A 26266-nucleotide genomic window follows, 5' to 3' on the forward strand; every position below is an offset into this window, starting at 1 on the left:
GGGGTCACAGCAGACAGACGGCAGAGGGACAGTGGCTGGGGTTGCTGGCAGCACATTGCATCTCTTAGAAAGGACCAGCCAGGCCAGCAGCACTCTGGGCCACCACTCCTGGAGTTGGAATAACAAGAATGAAAATCCCGATGGGTTTTTTTCAGCACTGATTTTCTTCAATGCATTATCCCCTGCAGCATCATTCCTGTTTGTACAAATGGCATTTGGCCATGTTGTGAAGAGCTGGTGTGGTAGCTGGTGGGAAGAAGGAATAGACTGTTAGGTTTTGAAGTGCAGAGCACACTCCCAACTGGACTCGCCACAGAGGATGTCCTCAAGAAGGATTTGGTTTAAAAAAATAATAAAATTAAAGAAATAATAAAAGTCGTGATTTTTATTTAAAAAAAAAAAACGGCAATACAGAAGCACAAAGAGTAAAAACTAAAGACCCTCTTTTCTTCCCTTTCCGACCCCACACCAATCCCTCTCTCTCCCCAGAGAAAAAGTCATCAGTTTGGTGTGTGTCCTTCCATTTCAGAACATAAAGATGTACCTCATTCTTTCAACTGCCCATATAGCTTTTCATTACAAGGATTGTTTGAGATTTTTACTGTGATAATGCCTCCATGAACTGAGCTTGGTGATTCCCAAACTGCGGTGTGTATGTGTGTGTGTTTGCACGTATGCATCAGTATTTCCTTAGGACAGATCCTTACAGTGGAACTTCTAGGTCAAAGGGGCATGTACATTTTAAATGGTGCCAAATTGTCTTACAAAAAGCCTTTAATTCCTGCTGGATATCGCCATACTTTTATTTTTGCCAATTTGAGAGGTAAAAAATGCATGTTGTTTTATTTTGCTTTATTAAAAGAATATTTATTCCATTTTTAAAACAATTATGGTAAAATATACATAACATTTACCATTGTAATCATTTTTAAGGGTATAGCCCTGTGGCATTGAGTACACCCACATTGTTTGGCAGCTTATCACCACCATCCTTCTCCAGAATTAATTGCTTTTATTGGATTAGCTAGTGAGGATCTTTTTGTCTATGGACTATTATATTTTTCCTTCAGGCCTCTCACCCTCCTTCTCTTTGTGTCTTTTGCCTTTTTATGATCTCTGCAGATTTTCTAACTAGGCTGATGTCCTTTTTCTTTCTCTTTTTTAAAAATTAAGAGTTTTTCTGTATTATGACTATGATCTATTTTCAGTTTTACATTTCTTGCATGTCTCCTTAAATATTACATTAGTTTTAATTTTTACAACATTTCTGCAAGATAAGTATTATTATTCCCGTTTTGTGGATGAAGAAGCTAAAGTTCAGAGGGGTCATGTGACCTGCCTGAGGTGACATAGCTGAGGTGGCAGAGACGAGATGAGACAGCTCGGTCTGGCTTTCCATGGTCTCAGGCCACAGGGAAACTACATGAGGCAATAAGGCTCTGATAGAGTGTAAGGCCAGCCGGGTGTCTGGGAAGGCCAGGGGAGCTCAGGGGATTTCAGGGGGAGGCTGGAAGAATCTAGAAGTTGGCATTGCTAAGCAGGGAGGAAATCAGAGAGAGAATTCCCTCTTCCGCTGTTATTGCTGCATGGAGAGCCAACAAAACACATATGACATTTGGGTCTGTGGGTGTTCACTCCCCCCTTACCACCGTGGCCACGGAGCAGAGGCAGGAAGGTGTGGTCTGGTCCTTTCTGGGCACTCATTCCAGGCAGTTTCTTGTTCCTCCTCTCTCCCACAACCAATCAACCACAAGTTGGGTGGGTTTCACTTCCTCAGTGTCACTTCTCATCTTTTTGTCCCCTGCCAGAACCGGGCCCAGGTCCCCAGTGTGTCTCCTAACTGGTCTTACCCCTTGTACTCTGGCTCCCTCCAGGTCCCCTCCATGCTGTAGCGCACATCTGGTGGTGCAACTCCTCTGCTTCAAACGCTTGCACGGTGCCTCAGGGCCTCTCACTCGGGCGCCGAACTCCTCAGCCTGGCCCACAGGCTCTTCACCTTCTGGCCCCTGCTTATCTCTCCCTTTCCGATGTTGTCTGCCTGGGTCCATGTGTCAATCAGACTGAATTCTGTGAACATGACTAACTCTGTCTCGTGCCTCAAGGCCTTTGCCTCTAGTGTTCCCTCTCCCTGGAATGCTGTTCCTTGGCTTACTTGTGCTCAAAAGTTATGTCTCTCTTTAAACAACATTCCACTGGGAAACCCTCCCTGGAATGATGGGCTCGGTTATGGGCTCTGCTGTTGCACACATCCTACCACCTGGTAATTTTCCTTTTGTCTGTCTGTCTGTCTCTGGACCCTGGCGGCATATTAGAATTACCACGCTGCTTTTATTTTTATTTTATTTATTTATTTGATAGTGAGAGAGAGAGAGCGAGAAAGAGAGTGAGAGAGAGCGAGCACGCACAAACAGCAGGAGTGGCAGGCAAAGTGAGAGGAGAAGCAGACTCCCTGCTGAGCAAGGAGCCCCACACTCGGGACTCAATCCCAGGACCCTGGGAATCATGACCTGAACCGAAGGCAGAGCCCAACCAACTGAGCCATCCAGGCATCCCAGTTTTGTTTACTTTAGATTCATAGTAAAAATTACACATTTAGCCACTTGTGTGTCGTTGGTTCCCCTTTGGAAGTCTTCTCTCCTCCTCAGGCCGTGTTGAAACCAAATGCTACGCTGTCAGAGGCCCCAAAACCCACCTCTGAAAGGTTGGCGTGTAATTTAAGTTTCATGGAAAATTTCTTGAAATATCCATTACTTACGAAGAGTAAAATATAATAAAAAGTCCCTGGCTGCCACCCCTGCCATCTTTGTCCCCCAGCAGGCTTCTGCAGTTTCCTTGTCTCCAGTTTCTTCTCCTTTCCTCCATCTCTGCAAAAAACGGGTCTTGCAGACATGCAGCAGTTCAGCTCTTTCCCTCTGCTCGTATATTCCCCGCAGTAAGCCAGAGCCAGAAGCTCGCTTTCAGTGAACAGACGGTTAGTTCCAGTGCTCTCCTGGGAGGCCTCAGTCCATCCTGACACACTGTTCAGCCCTTTCTGTCAGGAATCAGTCATACAGGTGCCAACACTGCACCACACTCCCAGGAGCGAGATACCACTCACGTCAGTGCAGCCTCAGCCCTGTGGCATGTGGGCAGGGGAGAGGCAGGAGAGGAGGAACCAGGAGGAGAGTAAAAATGTGTCAATACGGGGAGAACTCCTCCCCACCCAAGGTCTGATGTAAAACCAGTGGAAGCAAAGGGCTGGCTTAGGGCTGGCTGAAGTTGCCCCAAGTAGACAGACAGTTATCAATGCCTGTTAGCCAAAGACCACCAGGGACACGTCTAAAGTTGAATTAGTTGGACTTACTGCTCTCTGCAGAGAGGAAAAACTCATACCTTGGGAAACTGTGGGGCGTCTTGGTAAGAGGGTAAGGGAAGGACTTGTTACAGAATTTGGTTTGCTTTGTTAGGTGACTTGGGGGAAGATTCAGGGAAGCAGGGCTCAGCTCTCGATTGGGTGTTCTAAGGAAGGGGGTGTACTTCTGGCTGGACATCCGTAATAGCTTGCTCAGGTTCCCATAACAAAATACCACAGACTCGGTTGCTTAAACAATAGAAATTTATTTTCTCACAGGTCTGGAGGCCAGAAGTTCCAAATCAAGGTGTGAGCAGGTGTGTTTTCTCCGGAGACCTCTTTCCTTGGCGGGACTGTGTCCTCACATGGCTGTCCGTCTGGGCCTGCGTGCCCCTGGTGTCTCTGTTGTGCGTCTAAATTTCCTCCCCTTACAGGGACAGCCGTCAGATTGGATTTGGGCCTCCAGTCACCGTCTCATTTTATCACTTCTTTAAAGACACTGTCTTCAAATACAGTCACATTCTGAGGCACCAGAGTATGGCCTTCAACATTTAATTTTTTTTGGGGGGGGGACACCAGCCCAGAAAGGTATCTTAAAACATCTTGTCTATAAGGTGGGGGAATCATAAAGGTTAAAGCTGGGATTAGGGAAGAAGAAGCAGTTACTCATTAGCCAGGACATGGGGATGTCTGGTCCTTTTTGTGGTTTGGACAAGGTTCATGTCTTGTCTGTGTGGAGACATGATTATGGAGTCATCTGGCTTTTGTCTTCCTCCACCACAGTCTCAGAGTGGCCTTGCCAGTTGTTGGTATACTGTGAGATCGTTTACGTTCACTATACAAGGATCAGTAGGAGAACACCACGGCCTGGCTGTGGGTATTGGCAGCTTGTAGCCACACCAAGGCCTCACTGGTAAAGCTAGGCCACTCCCTGCTGTCAGGGGAGGTTTTCTCCTTCCCAGGATCCAGGTCACACAGCGGACTTGCTCAGCAAAAGCAGCTGTGGGATAATTGCTACCCTTTCTCACTTACAAATTCTGGCGCCAATAGCGGGTGACCAAGAGAGCATGGCAGAATTCTGGTTCCCCTTTGGGAATGCATGGAGCCTGAAGGCCTGGACAGGCAGGAAGCAGGTCTGCAGTGGCGCCTGTTGAGCACACACTCTAATGCTGTAGCCCCCGGCTGGAATATGTGGGAATTCCTGGCCCTCCGTTTCACCCGGTGTATTAGTTTTCTGTTGCTGTGTAACAAATCACTAACCCAGTGGATTAGAAGAGCACACATATATTGACTCACAGTCTCTCTGGGTCAGGAGTTCAGGCATGGCTTACCTGGGTCATCTGTGTAAGGTAACACAAGGCTGCAGTCCAGGTGCTGCCCAGGACGGGGCTCTCACCAGAGGTGCTACCGGGGGAAGGATCAACTTCTGTGCTCACTCAGGTTGTTGGCAGAATTAATTTCCTCATGGCTGTAGAACTCATGATAGCTTGCTTCCTCAGAGATGGCAATGGAGAGACTCCATTACAGTTCTCATGTAATCCCATCCGGGGAATCACGTACATCCCATCATCTTTGTCACCTTCCATCGGTGAGAAGCACGTCACAGGTCCTGCTCACAACCCAAGGGGAGGCAATTCAACAAAAGTGTGAATCCCAGGAGGCAGGATCAAGGTGCCTGCCCTCCATACCTGGGCGGTCCTGACCATCCTGGGAAATGTGCAGCATGTTAAGTGATCAGGATTTGGATGGCTGCAGGTTGGTCAAGCCGGGCTGGCTGGGTGAGGCCAGGAGAGAGCATAGAGGTGTGCTGGAAGCCACAGCAAATCCTCTGTGCAACAGGAAAACTTTGTTTCTGAGGGCAGGTTTGATTTGGGGAAAGAACGAATAGGCCTTCAGCATATAATTTCCTCAGGTGACTGCTGTGAAGGGGACAAGACTCATAGATTTATGTAAATTCCAGAATCCACTGGTAGGGGCACAAAAGGAAGAACTTAAGAGTAGGTGGACAGAGGAAGGACATATCAACTGTATATGAAGGAGAAATAGAAAGTAGCAGGGAAAGGTTTAGGAACATCCAGGTCTCTGGCAATGAGATGCAAGGACAATACTCAAGTGAGGAATTGAACTGGATAGAGAAACTCTGTGGCTAGGCAGAGAGGAGGCTAGGGGGACGTTTAGCATCTCCTTCCTAACCACGAAGGGGAAGCCAGGAAGGCCAATCAGCCTAGATTGGCCTTCTAACCTAGAAGATAGGTGAGGACCCGGTCATGCCAGCCTGCCTGTCGCCAGGTCTGGGGCCCCACTGTGAAGTCATAGGGACTCAGGAATGTCTGCATAGAAAATGTATATAGCGTAGATGTGATTCTGTTGAATGTTTGGACACTGAGTATCTTATAGAATAAATTTCACTTAATGATGGGTCTAAGGTAGAAAGCTCCACCTAAAAAAAATATGAGAACCAAACAAAATGGTTCATATACTAGACATTTCAAATTCAGTGTATGACCATATCCTGGGCCATAAAACAAGTCCCAATTAATATAAAATCATTGCAATCATACAGAGTATGTTCTCAGATTATAGTGGACTTAGATCAGAAATCAGTAACAAGATGTGTAGGAAAAATCCATAATTTGAAAAATAAGCAACATACTTTTAAACTATCCATGGTCAAAGAAAAAAGCCGCCAGGGAAATTAGTATTCCAGGGGTGCCTGAGGCTCAGTTGGTTAAGTGTCTGCCTTTGGCTCAGGTCATGATCTTAGGGTCCTACTCAGCGGGGAGTCTGCTTCTCCCTCTCCCTCTGCTGCTCCCCCTGCTTGTGCTCTCTCCCTCATGCTCACTCTCTCTCAAATAAATAAATAAAATAAAATTTAAAAAGTATTCCAAATTGAATGATAATGAAAATACAGCTTTTCAAAAATCTGGGCAATGCAGCCAAACCAGTACTTAGAGGGAAATTTATAGCTTTAACATGCTTATATTAGAAAAGAAAGGTTTAAAGTTAATGACCTAACGTCGCTCCTTAAGCAGCTAGAAAAAGAAGAGGAAAATAAATTCAAAGTAAGTAAAAGGAAGGGCATCATAAAGAGCAGGAATCAGGGGAATAGGGAAGAGACAAACAACAGGAGAAAACTAACAAACTCAGTCTTGTTTTGTCACACATTTTCTCTCCCCCTCTTCCCTCTAGCCCCAGTTGATGGGTGGAGACTTCATTTGGAGTGGGGGAAAGAGTATGAAATATTAAGTTCCTGATGCTTTCATCTCACAACCAGAGAGACTATTTTTGCCAGTAGGTGGCAGTGCTAGTAATCTGAAAACGCCGACAAGTTACACTTCGGGTCGGTTGGGGGGGGCCAAGGTTTGCAGCCTGGCTGAAAATGGGTCGTTTGAAGACCGGAGAGTCAGCTCCAGAAAGTAAATCCTCACTGAAACTTAGAACAGGAAAAATTTAGCGATTTCACAAAAATACCTCAAACTTAAACGACTGTGGAACGAAAGCTGGAAAAACTTGTCTTTTTAAAGCCAGGGGTTCTTTACTGGAGTTTTGTAGATGGGCACCTGCGGTTCAGAAAACTCCTCCCATCGTGTGTAAATCTGGGCCCCACTGCGCCTCCCCCCACAACCCCCCCCAACGTCTCCCTGCCTTTGCTTCCAGTTTCTATCGAGTCTCAAAATGGACAGCAACTCGGAATTAAGAACCCCCGCTACACCCCTCAGAAGGTGATCCCGTGTAAATCTGGGCTATACAGAAAGGCTGGTAAAGTGCACTCCGGCCTCGGGTAGCAGGTGGCAGGGGCTGGGCACAGCTAGGGGCTTTGATAATTTTTTTCTTCCTGAAGCATCAATGCTGTGAAAAGGCCCTTGGAAAGTTGGGGGCAGAAAGGGAGCAAATACATTTTGCAGGCCTGCAATGTGCATCAAACAAGATGCTTTCCATCAGTGTCCTCAACTAATCTGTGAAGTAATCCGAGTTTGGTGTTCACATGCTTAATATTATTACCCCACATCCCTTAAGAGGACACTTAATGGAGGGCCGGCCTCTGTGGTTCCAGACTTTTAAGTGTATGCACACACTGACTATTCCCCTCTTTTACAGACAAAACTTCAATGCCATTTCCTTTGTTTAAATGAGCTTGCCTTAAAAAAAAAAAAAAAAAGCCTATCATTTGTTTCTTTGGTCTGTCTCTTTCCATCAAGAGCCACCCTCAGAACTGGTAGCCTAAATACAGACGTGAGGGTAGGAGCCAATAGGATTTCTGCGCGAGGCTGGAAGACGGTGCTGGAACTGGACTCTTCCCTTCTGGCCGGCTCACACGGTGGCCCGCGGCCCCCGCCGGCTTTGGGCGGGAGAAGCGGGACTGAGGGGCAGCGGGGTCGGGGGTGGGAGGTCAGGGCCCCGCCCCACGTGGCCGCCGCCGCCCGGCTCGCCCCAGCCCCGCCCGCGGGCGGCCGAGCGAGCTGCAGGGGGAGGCGACGCCAGGCGCGGGGCTGCCGGCCAGCGCCCCCCACCCCCGGGCCCCCGACCCCCGCGCGCCATGGCGAGCGCCCCGCTAGTCCGCAGCTCCGCGGCCGCCGGCTAGCCGGGCTGTGCGGTCACTGCTGCCTTACTTCCCCCCCCAACCCCCGCCTCCCGGGGCTCCGAGCCGCGGTGGGGAGGATGAGTCCCTGGAGCTGGTTCCTGCTGCCGACCCTCTGCCTCCTGCCCCCCGGCGCAGCGCCGCGGCGCGGCGCGTCTGCCTCCGCCAACTGCGAGCTCAAGCCCCAGGTAAGGCGCGCGTCTGGCGCGGGCGAGGCGGCTTCTCCGCTCCTCGCGGGGGTGGTTACCGTCCCAGGCCTGCGAAGCACCGCGCCCTCGGATCCGTGCGTCCCGCCGCGGCCCCGGGTTCCCCTTTCTGGCGGGGGGCGCAGCCCCCCGGCCGAATGAGACCCTGTCCCCAGCCCTCGCTACTGGGCGGGGCCGCAGAAGGTAGTGAGTCCCGGCGGGGTCTCCAGGGTCTCTCCAGCCTGCTTTGCGGGCTTTAGGGGACGTCGGGCGGATGAGTCTTCGACGACCGAGCAGTGCAGGGACTTGGGCACATTTACTTTGGAAGTTTGTTCTGCCCTCTCGTGCCTAGCGTTTAATTTCTCCTGCTTTTATCGAGATGGTAAAAGCGCCCTGCAGCTGCTTGACTTAACCTTCAGATATTCAATACCCGAGTTAGAAGGGATTTGGGGGAGCTGAAGCCATTCCCCTTGTTTTACCGATCTGGGAAACTGAGGCTCAGAGAGGGACCTTTGTGCCCCAGGTGACAGAGCGCATTCGCGAAGTAACCACATCTGACAGCCTCGCGTTCACGCACACGCGCTTCCCTAGATATTCGCATCAGCGTTTTGCAGGTGAGGGGAACTCAGGCGAGGGAGTCCCGGTGACCTGTCCCGGTCCACCCAGCCCTCCAGGAGCAGAAGCCGAGCGGAAACAGGACAGGTCTTGCGCCTCCGAGACTGGCCTATCGAGATTTCCTTCTCCTGATCAGTTTTCTTACGCTCGGAATTTTCTGTCGTTCTCAAGTTCTTCTCTTCCGAGCTCCTTGGAGCTTGAATTTTGTGTTTGTGTTGGTGGGTCTGATCTCCGGATCTCTGGAGCTGGGGAGGGTGATCCTAGGCCCGTCCTTTGGGTAGCTTGTGCACCCTCGAACACTAGGTCGGCCCACCTTCGGTGACACCTGCGCAGCGTCGTGGGCCCCGTCACCCTGGCTAGTGGTAATTTTATTCATCGTCCTAACCACAGCGAAGGAGAGGGTGACCTAATTGAGCCTTCCTGGCCCACGGGGTTTAGCGGGGAGTCACACTGAGCTCCCTAACGCGTCCTGGGCTACGGACACGCGGAGGCTCTCCCTCTAGGAAGGCGGGAGGCACAGACGCCCGAGAGGAACCGTACGGCAGCTGCGCTCTTGTTCTACAAAGCAGAAATCCATCCTTTCCTATGAAAGCAAACGTTTTTCACTGTTGAAAATCCACTCGTAATTATAGTGTGACCAGTGAGTCTTGATAACGTCTCTGTTTCTCTTGATTCTTGAACCTGTCTTCATGGCCTTTTTACTCTCTAGTTCTCAAACTTTTTGGTCTCAGGACCCGTCTGTGTTCTAAGAAAGTACTGAGGACTCCGAAGAGCCTTTATGTATGTGGGTTAATGGAAATATTAGTAAAACACAAGAATACATAAGGACACATGCCATTAATTGTCATAGCAGTGATATTATGCCACACCTGTAGCCTCTAGAAAAGTCTATTTGTATACACTTATGAGAGAATGAGAGCATTAAGAGGAAAATATCTTAGTATTATTACTGAAATAGTTCGGACTCTACAGACCGCTCGGAAGGGTTTTGGGGACAGCCTCAGGTCCCTGGACCACATTTTGTGAAAATCTCTGTTCTGTTCTGTGGGCAAACTGTCTTATCCCCTGCCGAGGTCAGGTCAGTCAGTGGCAGGACTGTGGGTGGGTGCCCCAGGAGGTTGGGGTCTTGAGATTGTAAAGCTCCGGAATCCAGCCTCCAATCCAGTGCAGCGGCTTACTGGGTAGCATTCTGGGGCTTGAGAGCTGGTTTTGTGTTCAACTTTCGTTAATCATTACAGAGAGCTCTTCCGAGCCGGTCTGTCTGCAGAACCTGCAGGCTTTGCGCTGAGCACCACGCAGGTTGTCTCTTCCTTATCTACACTCAAACAGAACTCAATAAGGATTCTTTATTATTCCTGCCTCTGTTCTTTCACATGTGCTATTTCTTCCCCCAAATATCCACATGCTTGCTTCTATACTTCCATCTGGTCTTTGCTCAAACTCTTTGAAAGAGACCTTTCTTGATTATCTATTAAAGATTATGTCAACCCCCTGACCCACCTGCCCTCCTATCTGCCTTTCCTGCTTTATTTTTTTCCTGGAGCACTTAACTGATAAAAATTTGTTTGCTTCTGCTTCCCTCCCCCCTCCCGCCCCTCCATGTAATCTTCATAAGGGTAGGAATTTTTGTCTGTTTGGCTTGCTGCTGCCTCCCCAGTGCTTAGAAGAGTCCCTGGCCGCAGTAGATGCTCAATAAATATTTGTGAATGAAGAGTGTCAACTAAAGCCAACTCACTTTGGTATCATCCTAGCTGGTGTGCTGAAGAGTACTTTTGGAAAAGTGCCATTATCACAGGCCCCAGGAGGCTGGGATGGGAGGAGCTGAGGGGTGCAGCCACTAAGGGACTTAGCCTGCATTGCACAAGTTGTCATTGTGCTCCTTTGTTTCATTGCATGGATTACAGATGTGTGTGTTAAAATTGCCAGTGATTCAGTCGACAGAACTTGTAGCTTCTTGCGTCTGTCATCCAGCGTCTGTCATCCATGGCTGAGTCTTTTTCTTTCAGGGCAGTTGCAGCAAGGTTCAGAAGGGACGTGTTTATGGTGTTAAGTTTTTATTCTGTTCAGTCATGTGGTTTTTTCTTTTTTTAAGATTTTATTTATTTATTTGACACAGAGAGAGAGCACACAAGCAGGGGGAGCCGCAGGCAGAGGGAGAAGCAGGCTCCCCGCCGAGCAGGGAGCCCGATGCCGGGCTCGATCCCAGGACCCCGGGATCATGACCTGAGCTGAAGGCAGACACTTAACCCATTGAGCCATCCAGGCACCCACTCTTCAGTCAAATGTTAAAACACATGGCTTCAACTAGTAGCACGTGGTGGCCACAGTTACACTGAAATGGGGTAGTAGAACAATTTTGTTCTTTTCCTTTTGTGGAGACAAACCAGCCCCACCCCTGAGTATAAGGGTGGCAGGGGCAGTTGCACCCCTTGGACCTGAGCAGCGGCCTGGGGGCTTGCTGGTGGGCAAAGGCATGGGGAGAGCTCCCGGATCCGAAGCCCTGAAGACGTTTCTTTCCCCTCATGCTCTACCCAAGGCGTGCCTGGGAGGGCGCCATCAGAGGCCGGCAGATGGGGTTGCTGGTGCCGCGTGGGACAGAGGGTACCCCCTTGGTCAGAGCAGAGCTCCATTTACTGAAGAAGCTCTATAAGATGAGGAACGTTTCTTTAAAAACACTTCAAAACCCCTGCCTTAAAAAAGTGGGAAAGCCCCCCAGATTGTGTTATTTTGAAAAGACAGAGTGGGAAAAGGTGGCAATCTGAGGATTTAAAAATGGTGTGCGGGTGCCTGGGTGGCTCAGTCAGTTAAGTGTCCAACTCTTGAGTTTGGCTCAGGTCATGATCTCAGGGTTGTGAGATCAAGCCCTGTGTCAGGTTCCACGCTCAGCATGGAGTCGGCTTGAGCTTCTCTCTTTTCCTTTCCTTCTGCCTCCTCCCCACCCTCTGGCTCATTCTCTCTCTCAAGTAAATAAATAAATAAATAAAATCTTAAAAAAAATGTTGGTGTGGATTTATTTGGGGAGGTCTTGGGGCTAGGGAAGGGGACCTGGACAGAGCCTTTTCAGATTCGGAGTCAGGAAGTGCTCCTGAGCCACCGTGTACCTACTAGCGTATTCATGGAAAGAGATAGGATGCTGAATCATGAGTATAGCCTGTTGCGTGTTAAGGTTGAATATTGTGGTGTTTTAAACCCAGTGCTCAGCCTGCCTGGCCTCGAATTCACTCAGCAGCTAGGGGACCTTGGGTAACATCTTAATCCTCTCGAGGTTTCCATTTCTGCATGTGGAAATGGCCAGCATCTTAATTAGTTGTGTATCTTCTCAACTGCCTTTTTTCTGATTCTCTCCTGAATGAGGGGTGCCTGGCAGGCTTTCACCCCATCATGCTACCAAAATTCTCCTTGTTTAGGTCCCCAGTGTCCTCAGTATTGCTCCCTCAAGAGGCCAGTTCTCAAATCCTTGTGTCATTTTGCCCATCAGCCACACTGAACCCCTTGCTTACATTCTCCCCCTTGAAGCGCTGTCTTCAGTTGGCTTCCTACTCTTTCGATTTTCTCAGCAACCTCGATGGTCACTTCTCTCATTCTCTTTTGCTGGCTGCTCTTCTTTCCCTTGACTTTGCAAGGTTAGATTATTTCTAGACTCCCCCCCCCCCCAATTTACACATAGTCCCTCGGAAATCTTACTCAGTCCCATGACTTTAAATAACGTCTAAATGGTGACAGTACCTCGTGTTTATCTCTGGCCCAGGCCTCTCTGAAAGTCCAGACTCCTGCATCCACCTCCTAGCTCAACCTCCCCACTTGGTTGTTTGCTTGATATCTCGACTCAGCAGGGCCCAAGCCAGACTTCTGACCTTTCCCTCTGCTCCTGCTCCACCCCGTCTCTCCTCTCTCGGTTGATGGCAACTTCAGCCTTTTAATTAACCAATTCCTCGGCAAGTCCTATTAGCTCTAGCTTCCAGAATATATCCATCACATCTCAGTTCTGTCACTACCACTGTGTTCTCTCTCTTGGATACTTTTGGTAATGTCCTAACTGACTTTCTCGTGTCTGTCCTCATGCCTCCATAGTCTACTTCTCACGGCCACCAGAGTGATCCTGTTTACGCATTAGGTCGGCTCCTATTGTTCCTCTCACAGAAACCTGCCCTAGCTCCAGCGTGGCCTGGCCTTGCTCACCTCTCTGACCTTTCCCCCTGCTTTGCTCTTCTCTCATCCTGCTGTAGTTATGATGACATCCTTGCTTGAACCTTCCTAGAACCTAGAACCAGGGTTTTTGCACTGCTGTTCCCTCCTCCTGGAGGAAATGCTCTTCTCTCAGACATCCTCCTGCTTTGCCCTTTCACCTCCCTTCACAGCAAGGCCTAAATCTCCTACCAGACATTCCATGATTTTCTGATCACCTTATTTAAGGCTGAATATCTCCTGCACCCGTATTCCCTGTTCCCTTTCCTGCTTCCATCTTCTCCACAACAGATATCACTGACATACCTGAGGCAGGGACCTGTTTTTTATTCTCTGTTGTATTTCTAGTGCCCTAGAATACCCCAGCATCTCCTGCCTACAACAGTGCCTGACACATAAAGGAAATAAAGACTTTTTGCTGCATAGATAATTGTGGGGTAAATGCATGTTGAACAAATGTAGTAGGAGCATTCATGTGCAATGCTTGGATTGTCCCTGGTGCACAGTGACCATTATTATTCTTAGCGTCATTATTGTTACTGTGTGGCTGGATGCCAGAACGTGAGTCTTTTTTTTTGTTTTAATATGAGCAGTTTTCAGCAAAAAGATTGTACAACAACTGCATTTCTATTTTTTTTAAAAAAGATTTTATTTATTTATTTGGCAGAGACAGTGAGAGAGGGGACACAGGCAGGGGGAGTGGGCGAGGGAGAAGCAGGCTCTCCAAGGAGCAGTGAGCCCGATGTGGGACTCGATCCCAGGACCCTGGGATCATGACCTGAACCGAAGGCAGCCACTTAATGACTAAGCCACCCAGGCGCCCCAACAACTCCATTTCTGGACTAATTGAAAAAGGCAGCAATAAATAATTAATAAAAATGGATACATATAGTTGAACAGATTTTGTTTAAAGAGAAGTTAAAGGGGCACCTGGGTGGCTCATTCAGTTAAGCCTCTGTCTTCGGCTCAGGTCATGATCCTGGGGTCCTGAGATCGAGCCCCGCGTTGGGCTCCCTGCTCAGTGGGGAGACTGCTTCTCTCTCTCTCCCTCTTCCCCTGCCCCTGCTTGTGCTCTCTCCCTCTCTCTTATATAAATAAATAAATAAATCTTAAAAAAAAATAAAGAGAAGTGTAAGTATTTTGAGGTAGGATGAGACTTTAGGGAGATTAAGGGTATTGGGGGAAGAAACAAACCAAAACCAAAGTGAAATGAAACCACCCCTCCCACTCTGCCTTTCCCCCAACCCCAACCATGACCCTGCAGTATGGGTTGGATTTTCCTGGGAATATATTTAATATCATAGTCTCCTGATAGATGACAATGAGTTAGGGTACTCACGGGTTTAATAATATCACTGTAGCTCTTTGCTCTGTCTCCCATTTGGAAACTGTGTAGAAGTCCTTTGCTAGACTGTGCGGAACTTGTGTGAGCAGATCCCTCTATAGGTCAGCGGTGCCCAGTCATGTCACCATCCAGGGCCCTTCAGTTAGCAACTTCCCCATAAAATGAACAAATAAACCAAAATAAACGTCTGCCTAGAAGACCACTCTACCAAACCAATTGCCTTTATAGGTAATCATTTTGTGATCCATCTTAAATGAACCAAAGCATAACTGTCAGTCTTGGCTTTTGATTTGATTAGCATCTAGTTAACCAGTGTTTTTCTACTGGCTTGATTTAATTCTAACAAACAGTGAGGCATTTGACTGCTTGATTAACCTTGGCAGCCATTGTTTTGGATAGAGTTTCAGTTTGGCTTTTTGATGTATTTAAATAACCCTGGAGACAGTCATTACTCCGTAAGAGGGTGCCTGAGGGCTGGCTGGAGACCCTGGATTTGATTCATCCCTTAATATCAATTCAGTCATTGATAAGTTTTAAAAATACATTCTTTCTTTCATTTTTCATTCATTTAACAATTACCCGTCTAGTTTGTTTACTCCCATAACCTATGACAGATATTGTTATCTAACTTTTAAAGATGGGGAATCTGAGGTAGAGAGAAATGAAGTAGCTTTTAAAAATCTCAGGGAGGTAGCTGAGACAGAAGCAGAATTTAGGCTCTTGTTACCAATTAGTGCAGTCTTGAAAAGGTGTGTGTGTGTGTGAGCAGAACTGTAACTTAAATACTTAAAAAGAAAAAAACAAGGTCACAGGCTGGGGGCTAGTGAGATATGTTCTGTTTGGCTTGCAAGGCATTTAAGAAAATGGAGGCAAAACACATTCCAATTGGATTTTTTTTTTTTTTTTTTTTTTGAGAGAGAGAATGTGTGAGCTGGGAGGGAGTGGCAGAGGGAGAGAGAATTTTTTTTTTAAGACTTTATTTATTTATGGGGGGGAGATCACGTGCAGTGGGGAGTGGGAGAGGGAGAAGCAGATTCCCTGCTGAGCAGGGAGCCCGATGCGGGGCTCCATCCCAGGACCCTGGGATCATGACCTGAGCTGAAGGCAGACGCTTAACCGACTGAGCCACCCAGGCACCCCTCCAATTGGAATGTTTTATTTAAACTCAAGATTTGTAGTTGCTTTTTAAAAGCTTGTTCTGGAACACTAGGCCTGCTCCCAGGTGGCCAGCACTGGCTCAGGCTGCTTTAGCCAATAGTGTTTATCCAGAGCTGTGAGCCTATTCGCTGCCCACCTTCCCCCACCATTACCTCATGTCCAACCCTTGTGTTCTCTGCCCTCCTCTGCGTGGTCAAGAAGGTGTTTTTGTGGAAGGTGGCCAGGGGGCAGGAGGAGAAGAGAAGGTTGAAGGCTGTGAGAATGGGGCCCCTGCATCAACCAGCTTTTGCCTTAGATCGTGAGATTCTGTGTAACATGTCATTTGAAAGTAGGTAGATGCTGCTTACTTAAACCATTAACACACAAATGCAAATACGGCTGATCCTCATTATTTGTAGATTTCATATTTGTGAATTGGCCTGCATGCTAAAATTGACTTGTAACCCCTGTGCTTGTGGCACTTTCGTGGTCATGTGCAGCCACTCCCAGAGCCGGGGAAAATTTGAGTTGCCCGATGCACACACTCCCAGCTGAGGTCGAATAAATTGATGCTGTGCTGTGTTTCAGCTCTCAACAAGTAACAGGTGAACAAGTGTCCTTTTGGTGGTCTACTGAATGCTACGTTTTTTGCATTTTATGCTTCTTGTGGGTGATCTCACTGTTTAAAATAACCAAGCACAGAGACCATCTCGTGTTCCTAAGCACAAGGAGGCTGTGACATGCCTTAGGGAGAAAATGGATGTGTTAGATGAGCTTCGTTCAGGCATGAGTTGTAATGCTGTTGGCCATGAGTTCAGTGTTCATGAATCGACGACATGTATTCAATAAGGTGCTTTTCAACAGAAGCACATACAAAACAGGGCTAGGCATTGATCTGAGAATGAAAATGTTGTGACTGGAGGCTTGTAGGAACCTGACCCTTGTATTTCTCCTAGGAGCAGCAGTTCATTATTCGGTAGTTCAGTGTTTGTTTATAGAACATGACGATGACAATAATGAGAGCTGATGGTAAGTTGAAACTCTGCAATCCAGGAAAGCATGTTACTTAAAAGGCTGCTGAAATTAAAGCTTTTTTTGTAAAGAAATGTCTTTTCTGTAAACCTGGATTTTCACATTTCTGGGTTGCTTGACGCATGGTTCACCTCATGAGTCTATCTGACTTTGAGACTCGAAGTCCTGGAGGGCTGCCCTGTGCACGTTTTTATACGGGGTCTCTTAATAAACAGACACGTCGTAAATGCCCACTGTCGAGACTGAGACACTGAGGGCACCGTGGCTTGGCCTCGGGTGGATGCTCACCGCTTCTAAGCCTGTAGCTGCTGGGAGAGAATGTGCAGCCATTGAGAGCCACGGCTTTGGGGAATGTTGGGTTTGAGCTCCAAAGCCGCAGACGCCATCAGTCTCCTGCCTGGGAGGTACCAGTGGTCTCTTCAGGTGTCCCCTTATCTGTACCAGGTGTGGCCGTGGAGCCTCTTGAGATTCCCTGCCTTACCTCCGGCCCAGTCCATTGCTAGGGCGAACTCAAGGACGGCTATTGCTTTTTCGACTTCAATCAGCATTTCGGTGGAAAAGGGGGAAAATGCTGCCTCGAGGACTCCTGCTGCTGGCAGGTGAATGTACCTAGACTCAGAAGTCTAAATCTGACTCTGATCATTTTTCTCCTGCTGTGTGACTCGTCTCTGTAATTCGTTTTCTCCTGCTGGGTTTCTGACCGTCCATATAGTGACTTAGTGTCCTTTCTGTTCCTTTCAGCAAAGTGAATTGAATTCCTTCTTGTGGACCATAAAGCGAAACCCGCCGTCTTACTTCTTTGGCACGATCCATGTTCCATACACTCGGGTGTGGGACTTCATCCCGGACAACTCCAAGGAGGCTTTTCAGCAGAGTAGCATTGTGTACTTCGAGCTGGACCTCACCGACCCCTACACGGTCTCAGCCCTCACTAGCTGTCAGATGCTGCCACAGGGAGAGAACCTCCAGGACGTGCTCCCCCGGGACATCTACTGCCGCCTTAAGCGCCACCTGGAGTACGTCAAGCTCATGATGCCCTCGTGGATGACCCCAGACCAGCGTGGCAAAGGTCTCTATGCCGACTACCTCTTCAATGCCATTGCGGGGAACTGGGAACGGAAGAGGCCCATCTGGGTGATGCTCATGGTCAACTCCCTGACGGAAGTGGATGTTAAGTCCCGTGGGGTGCCTGTCTTAGACCTGTACCTTGCCCAGGAGGCCGAGCGGCTGAGGAAGCAGACTGGGGCCGTGGAAAAGGTGGAAGAGCAGTGCCATCCACTAAATGGGCTGAATTTTTCACAGGTAAGACCCTCTTTGCGTGAAGGACTTGGGCTTTGATTGTGTGTGAATCCACTGAATTATAATCTAGGAGGTGGACCAGAAGCATAGTTTATCCAAAAATTGTCTTTGCTCAAGAATGTTATTCTGGGGGAACCCGGGTGGCTTGGTCAGTTAAGGGTCTGCGTTCAGCTCAGGTCATGATCCCAGGGTCCTGGGATCGAGTCCTGTGTTGGGCTTTGTGCTCAGCAGGGACTCTGCTTCTCCCTCTCCCTCGGCCTGCTGCTCCTCCTGCTTGTGCTCTTTCTCTGTCAAATAAATAAATAAAAATCTTTAAAAAAAAGAATGTTATTCTGATGAAAAAATAAGCCTAAGAGTCAGTTATATCACTTACATGTGTATTACTGAGAGAGAAAAGGTTTTTTTCTCTTGTCATCCCAACAAGTACTGGCATACCTTTGTCACTTGTTTTAACTTAGGCCATTCATTAACAAGCTGCATTGAGAGGATGTGGACAATGTGAATGTCAGACTGACTGTCACAGGGTATGGCCTGGTTTGAAAATGATGCTGGCCAGGGCTGTTTTAGGTCACCGTGGTCCCTTTGGGATCACTGCTGTTCCTCTTCAGAACACTCCCCCCAGGAAATTCCTTTGCAAGGCAAACTCTTTGCAAGAGTTATGTTCCTCTTTTCCATAGTTTGTAGCCCCTCCCTCAGGACACTAGAATTTAGGTTCATGTTCTAGAAGTTCTTCATTTCTCATAAGACAAGTGACACTTTATTTTTTTTTTATTTTTATTTTTTAAAGATTTTATTTATTTATTTGACAGAGAGATAGAGAGCACAAGTAGGCAGAGTGGCAGGCAGAGGGAGAGGGAGAAGCAGGCTCTCTGCCGAGCAGGGAGCCGGACATGGGGCTCGATCCCAGGACCCTGGGATCATGACCTGAGCCGAAGGCAGCCGCTTAACCAACTGAGCCACCCAGGCGCCCCAACAAGTGACACTTTATTAATGTGCCATTGTTTAATCGGTTTGGTGAAATTTGTTAATGTTTTATTTTTTTTAAAGATTTTATTTATTTATTCATGAGGGACAGAGAGAGAGAGAGAGAGAGAGGCAGAGGGAGAAGCAGGCTCCCAAGGAGCAGGGAGCCCGATGTGGGACTCGATCCCAGGACCCTGGGATCATGACCTGAGCCGAAGGCAGACGCTTAACCATCTGAGCCACCCAGGCACCGAAAATTTGTTAATGTTTTAAAGTGCATTAGGTGCCTCTGGGGGCCAATGGGAATTTCACAATATGAAATAAGTAGATTTTACTTAAAAAACTTTTTTATATTTATTTGACAGAGAGAGATATAGGGAGAGAGGGAACACAAGCAGGGGGAGTGGGGGAGGGAGAAGCAGGCTTCCTGCTGAGCAGTGAGCCTGATGCAGGGCTCGATCCCAGGACCCTGGGATTATGACTTGAGCTGAAGGTAGACGCTTAACAACTGAGCCACCCAGGCACCCCATTTTAAAAAATTTTTAATTGAAGTATAATTCATATAATATTACATTAGTTTCAGGTGTACAACATAGTGATTTGACAATTATATACACTATGAAAAGTTCGCCACAGTAAGTATGGTTAACATCTGTGACCATACAAAGTTGTTACTATTATTGACTATATTGAAATAAGTATTCTTGTTTTGCAGATATTCTCAGTGGTTGGCCTTGGGAGGTTGGACCTCAGAATAAAAGTCAACACTCTAGGCCTTAGCAGATATTGAAAGGCTGAACTGGGGCAGTTACTTAAAGAACTTAAGGACATTCAAGAGCCTAAAAATAGTGTTCCTGAGTTGATAGTAAAATTTGCAGGGAATTTAATTTACCTGGCTAAGATTCTATATCAATAAACACTCAGGTGCTAAAATACAGTATTTGTTTAGCACATTGAGATTTATAGACAAATTAAGGGACCAGTAGTTGTCCTATTGATCTCTTGGGGGAGTTTTCTTGCATTATTTTGGAAACCCAAAGAGTCAATAGTCTAATGTTTTCAATGTCTGCATTTAATACAATGTTTTCTAAAAGGCAAGTGCTTTGATTTAAAGGCTCATTGATTTTGACCTTACAAGCTTGAAATCTGTGAGCATTTTTGCCTGAGCTAAGCCTTCTTTCATACTTCCAATTGGGAAGGGAAAAGGCTTGGAAGTAAAATATTATCTTAAGCAAGGTATCTTTGTTTTTTTTTAAAAGATTTATTTATTTGGGGGGGAGAGAGAGAGAGAGAGAGCATGCACAAGTGGGAGGGGCGGAGGGAGAGAGAATCTCAAGCGGACTCTGTGCTGAGCAGGTAGCCAGTCACGGGATTCGATCCCATGACCCATGAGGTCATGCCCATGACCCATGAGATCATGACCTGAGTGGAAACCAAGAGTCGAGCGCTTCACCAACTGTACCAGCCAGGTACCCCAAGCAAGGTATCCTTGAAGGAAGGTGTGTAGCACCATCTATTAAGATAATAAATACATTTAAGAAACATTTTAGAGCACTATAGTTATATACTAGAGTGTCATTTGATTTTGTGACACCTTAAGGTTCAAGTAGGTATTTAATATTTATAAACTAAATTTTTTTTATAAGACCTTGAGGCTAAGCTAGTGAGTTTAGAGTTGTTTAAATTTAGGAGGGACAATTATATGATGTTCCTGAGACTCTTTTTGGGGTGTAACTGCCTATGTTTCATTTATAAACAGTAAAATTCAACCTTAGTGAATAGGTCAATGACATTTAACATAAACCTATACCCATATAACCACTACTTGGATTGAGTTATTGAACATTTCCATCACCCCAGAAAGTTAGTATAAAGTTTTCTTGCAGCATAACTATACAGAAAAGTGCACGTGAATTTTCACAAACACAGTCATGTGCCCAGCACTTGGGGCCGGAAACAGAACAGCACCAGCTCCCCAGAAGCCCCCTGGCCCCTCTCCCATCTACTCCACACTCCCTAACCAAGGATAACCACTCTCCTGAAAGTCTTTGAGCATAAATTAGTTTGACTGTTTTAGAATTTCACATAAATGGAATTACCCAATCTGCCCCCCTTAGGGGGTTGGGCTTCTTTTGCTTAGCCTTCCCCACTTGATTCACGACGTTGCTGTGTGTAGTTGTCCATCGTTAGTTCTCACTGCTGTGTGGAATTGAAGAATTCCATCAGAGGCTTTGGGGTGGTGGCTGATGTAGTCTCCCTTCTCAGTAAGTCCAGAGAACAGTAAGATCATCTGCATTCATTTTGATAGAAGCTGAGCCTAACTCATTCGCTTGGGTCCTTTTCTTTTGCCCCTTTGAGGAGTGGTTGGTTCCTTCCTCTTTGTTCTCTGTAGCTCTGAAGAAGGACGTCAGGGGGGGGCCTGAGTCTGCCCTGAGACAGGGAGATGGCCAGGCCCTGCAGGCTCCTGAGCAGCTGCCAGGAAGAGGCGGAGGAGAGACTGAGTCTTCCTTGAGGCCAGGGCAGGCCGCCTGGGAGGAGTCCCGTGGCCCTATACTTCCAGGGCTCCCCACCCTCCTCTTGGATTGTAGGGCAGAGGCAGCTGGAGCCTGAGGCACAGCTGAGGCTGGAACGCTGTGCTGGCAATGGGAGAAGCAATGGACCCAGAGCCAGACGTACTGGGGTTAGAGTTCCTGCACCATCACCAGTGTAGGACTTTGAGCTGTTCCCTTAACTTCTTTGAACTTGGTTTTCTCATCTTTAAATGGGGCTAATAATACTTGCACCCTACCATCCTATTGTCGGAAGCCAATAAAAGAGTAAATTGGAAAACACTTCATAAATACTATACAGATATAAGGGGAAGAGAACTAACATATAATGCCTTCTGTGAGCCAGGCCTCATTGGTAATTTTACATTTAATCTTCAGAAATTCACAAGATGGGCAAGCATCATCCCCATTTTATAGGTGAGAAAACTGAAGCTCAGTGTGCTTAAGAAACTTGCCCATGATTGCATAACCAACAGATGGAGGAATTTGGGTTTGATTCCAGATGTATTAAAGGTCATGGTGACTCTGAGTCTCTAAAAGGCGTGGTGGTGAGGGTGAGACCTTGGAGATTTGAGTTGCAGTGAAAGATTCTGGACTTCTGTTGTCTAATTCATTAGCCATTGGCCACGTATGGCTGGGTTTTCAGCACTTGAAATGTGGCTAGGGTGACTTAGGAAGTGAACTTTATAATTTGAATTAAAATTTAAAAACTGATAATTGATCCAGTTATTGGGAAACTTTTAAGTGTGTTTGGAACACCTTGGGCATGTGGATCTCCTTTCTCAACTATAAATAATATGAAATTGAACTATAAATCAACTGTTTTGATGCAAATTTAGTATCCAAAGTGAGATGTCAGGTGAGTGGAAAATACATGACAGATTTTGAAAACTAAGTATGAAAAAAGAATGAATAACTTTTTATACTGATTACCTGTTGAGATGATAATGCTTTGGATGTATTGGGTTAATTTAAATATATCATTAATTTCACCTGTTTCTTTTCTTTATTTTTTAATGTGGCTATTAGAAAACTTCAAATTAGGTATGTGGTTCACACTGTTTCTGTTGAATAGCAGTGATCCAGATTGTTTCTGGATGCGTGTGTCCGAGGCAGGTCCACTTGGAGTCCATGCTGCCTGTGATGCGTCCCCTCACTGGACCCTTTGCCCGTGTGCCTAGCCAGGGCTCGACTCTGGGGAGCCTCTAAATGCCGATGGCTGCCCTGTCTGGTGTAACCGTCCTGGGTCAGCTTTTCTCCATTGACTTGTGATGCTCTTTGTTTTTAGCATATCATTACACACACATATTCTCTCACACCCACGGATGCACGCACCACGAGCACATGAGTGCCCTCCCTCTGCCTCTGCACTTCCCATTTTGTTCCGTGGATCTGCTTACCTGTTTCTGTGTTAATGTCACATTCTTAGCGACTGGATTTAAATATTTCCTTAATGATTTTGTTTATCATTTTGATGATGATTTTGTTAATTTCTAGGTCAGTGTGGGCAGAACTGACATTTTCCCCCATGTTAAGCCCAATAATCTGGGAAAATGCCATCCTTTCCATTTATCTGATTGTATTTCAGTCTTCGTATTTTGTAGAATTCTTGATCTAGATTTTGCTCAAGTCATAAGTTTACTCATTGTTTTTAATAAAAATCTTGCTGGTGTAAAGACTCTCTTCTCAATGTGTTCTCTATCTCGTTACTGATTTTTATATATTATTTTTTTTAAAGATTTTATTTATTTGACAGAGAGAGCACAAGCAGAGGGAGAGAGAGGGAGAAGCAGGCTCCCTGCTGAGCAGGGAGCCCGATGTGGGACTCGATCCCAGGACCCTGGGATCATGACCCGGGCCGAAGGCAGCCGCTTAACCGACTGAGCCACCCAGGTGTCCCTGATTTTTATATATTAATTTAACCACTGAGTTGAAATTGTGTATTTTAACAATGGTAGTTGATCCTCTTACTTTCTTAGTGACCAGATACATCATTGACAAATAATTATTTTGTCTTTACCTTTCCGCAGTTTGTCTCATTTCTTCTTGCCCTCATGTGTTGGTTAGGATCCCTAAAACAGCATTAAGTAGGAGTGGTAACAAAGGGCATTCTTTCTTTCCCCAACTTGAATGAGAATGGCTTTATTATTTCACCATTAAATGCAACGCTGGTAGTTGATTAGTCTTTCTGATGTGAATGAAATGTCCTTGAATTTCTGTTTTACTAGGGATTTTTTTTTTTAAGATTTTATTTATTTGACAGAGAGAGAGAGAGAGAGAGCACAAGCAGGGGGAGCGGCAGGCAGAGGGAGAAGCAGACTCCCTGCTGAGCCGAGAGTCCAACACAGCTCCATCCCAGGATCCCATCATGACCTGAGCCGAAGGCAGACGTTTAACCAACTGAGCCACCCAGGTGTCCCTGTTTTACTAGGAATCTTATCAGAAGTAGTAGTTGTTATTAGTGGAAGCAATTGTTGAGTTTTATGAAGACCCTTTTTCGGTCTCTGTTGTGATGCCTTTTTTTATTGCGATGTAATTGACATGTAACATCATTTCCAGATGTACAACATAATTATTTGATGTTTGTACACATTGTGAAATGGTCACCACAGTAAGTCTAGTTAACATCTGTCACCATACATAGTTAACAAAACTCCTTGTGATGAGGACTTTTAATATCTCTTCTTTTAGCAGCTTTCAATGATGTCTTGATCTATGGCTTTCTTTGTCCCTCTATCCATAGACTTCCCCTGCCCAGCTGACCCTAAACTTCAAAAACCAGGGTGTGAGTTCACTAAGAGTTACCCTCCTAGGCCCCCGTTCCTATATTCATTTGTCAACACATCCATTGAATTCCTGCTGAGCATGGTGCTGTGTAAAAAGAGGATAAGATGTAATCTGGTTGTTGCTCCCCAGAACTTGAGGTCTTTATGACGCAGGTAATCAGGTTCTCCAGGGCAGGATTCTTCACTGTTTTCCGAGGACTCAGCGCCATGGTCCGCACTTGGCGGATGCTCAGTCAGCTTCTGTGGGGTAAATGATTGAAGGCCTCTTTCTGTTCTAGATCCCTCATGATTCCATTATTTTCCCTACTTCTCTCTCCCCCTGCACATCTCCCCTACTACCCGAGAGCTAATGGTTCCCCTCAGCTCTCTGGATTTGGCATGAGGGAAATAATGCTTCCTTCCTGTCTGTGGATTTGATCTGGCCATCTCAGGGCAGATGCCATGTTTCCCGCTCCGGGATGCAGTCAGGTTATAGTGCCTCTTCTTTCACCCCAAGTTCCTGCCTGCTTGGTACTATTAGTTGCACTGCCATTCCTTATGTGCAGAAAGCAAATGAACTTGGAGCCAGAGGCTTAGTGATGCAGGGCTCACCTGTGAGTCCCCTGCCTGCCTTCCCAGCTGCACAGGTGGATCCCCATTAAAGACTCAAAGAGTTCCCTAGAGAAATGATCTTCCTAAATCCCAGTTCCACAGTCACACACCACCAGATACCTATGCACAAGCTCCAGGCATGGGGTGCTGTCTGTCGGCTTCCCCTGAGGGGCTGACCAGCACAAATCTGGCTGACCATAGGATTCTCCTGCCCACTTCCCAGTGATGGACTGGATGTCATGTGGGCTGGGGTGGGAATGTGGAACAGCTCCGGTCTTCTCAGCATTGGAGTCTGTCTTTGGGACCCAGTCATATCTAGGTTTGGGGTCTGAGTCACAGGACCCAAAAGCTAACATGAGAGAGGCCAGGAGGCCTGGGATTGCCCTTTGCTTCCCACATGTAAAGCCTGCATCTTTGGGCTCTCTGGATCCCAAGATACTGCAGTTAGTTGGATGTGGACTTCCTGTGCCAACCCCAGAGTGCTCTTTAGATGATGCGTAAGGGTTCTCATGATCTGAATTGTTGTTGCGCAGAATCGTTTCTGGTACTGTTTACTCTTGCCAATAGATGGCACTAACATATTTCATATTCGCCTTTTCACCTGTCACTTCTGCTGTCCCTTCCAGCAGCTGGTGTCACTGCCAGTTCTTGCCCTCTGCCCTAGGACCCTAACGACTCATTCTCTCTGCTGAAAAGCCTCCCCCACCCCCGCCCCCCACAAAATGAAACCTTAAACAACGGCTTGGGCCCAGTGGACATACCTCCTGAGTCTTACGAAAGAGTGCATTTCTTGAGTCACAGTTTTGGTGTGTTGGGAAGATGGGGATTTTTCTTCTTTGGAGCAAGTTCGCTTTCGATGGATCCGTTCCCAAAGAGAAGAAACCATTGGCTCTAGGATGGAGCTCTGGTCCAGGCGGGGCAGAGTGGTGGAGGCAGCCCCTGGCAGGGCAGATTCCTGGAAGGGATGCCGTCCGTGTGTCTCCATCTCTGTCTGTTAAGGGCCAGATGGATGGAGGAGAGGCATGAGCTGGGGAGGTGCCGGCTGGTCTGAGAAAGCCTCCTGAGTACTTAAGGTCAGATTCTTAGGAGGGTGTGGACCGGCCAGGCCCAGGATAGCCCAATCCTAGGAAAGCATGGGGTGCCTTGTTTTGTCATACTTTGCAGGCCTCTCCACAGGTCTCTGTTCCCAGAGGCTATGGCAAGAGAGCTGGTGGGTCAGCGAGCAGAGGCCCCATGGGGGTCAGTTTCCTGTTAGAATAACCCTGGTGGACGGCTTGGGGTCACGGTGAGACTGAGCAGGGCTGGCCTGGGCTCTCTGGTCGCCCGTTTTCTCCCATCCAAGTACTAACCAAGCCCAGTCCTGCTTAGCTTCCGAGATCAGCCGAGACCTGGCGACTTTAGGGTGTGGGTATGGCCCATAGACTCCAGTTTTCTAATCCATTTCCGCTTCTCAGTGCTGCCACCTGCCAGATTCACAAGTCTGACTTGCTGAGGAAGTTCCTGCTCCCTAGTCATAAATTTCAGTAAAAGCAGATGGTCTCATCTTTGAAATTGATCATGATACTGATGGGTGACTTTTTCACGTTTTCCATAATGGAAATGGAATGTGCTTGAAGATGGAGATCTTGACATTTTATTTTTCCTGGGTAGGTTTGGCTTAAAGTAAAGG

General features: G+C 47.1%; 1 protein-coding gene across 1 annotated transcript in view; it reads left to right on the plus strand.

Annotated features, from left to right (window-relative positions):
* Positions 1-16977: 16977 nt before the first annotated feature.
* TRABD2A (TraB domain containing 2A) overlaps positions 16978-26266 on the plus strand; it is a 47435-nt gene continuing 38146 nt past the window's right edge. The window contains exons 1-2 of the mRNA XM_073897943.1: positions 16978-17004; positions 17151-17711. Coding sequence (XP_073754044.1) covers positions 16978-17004; positions 17151-17711 — 588 coding nt within the window. The remainder of the gene's footprint in view (positions 17005-17150; positions 17712-26266) is intronic.

The sequence above is a fragment of the Callorhinus ursinus genome, unplaced genomic scaffold (assembly GCF_003265705.2).
Source record: "Callorhinus ursinus isolate GAN/ISIS: 27379988/994484 unplaced genomic scaffold, GSC_fseal_2.0 scaffold10, whole genome shotgun sequence".
Lineage (NCBI taxonomy): Eukaryota > Metazoa > Chordata > Mammalia > Carnivora > Otariidae > Callorhinus > Callorhinus ursinus.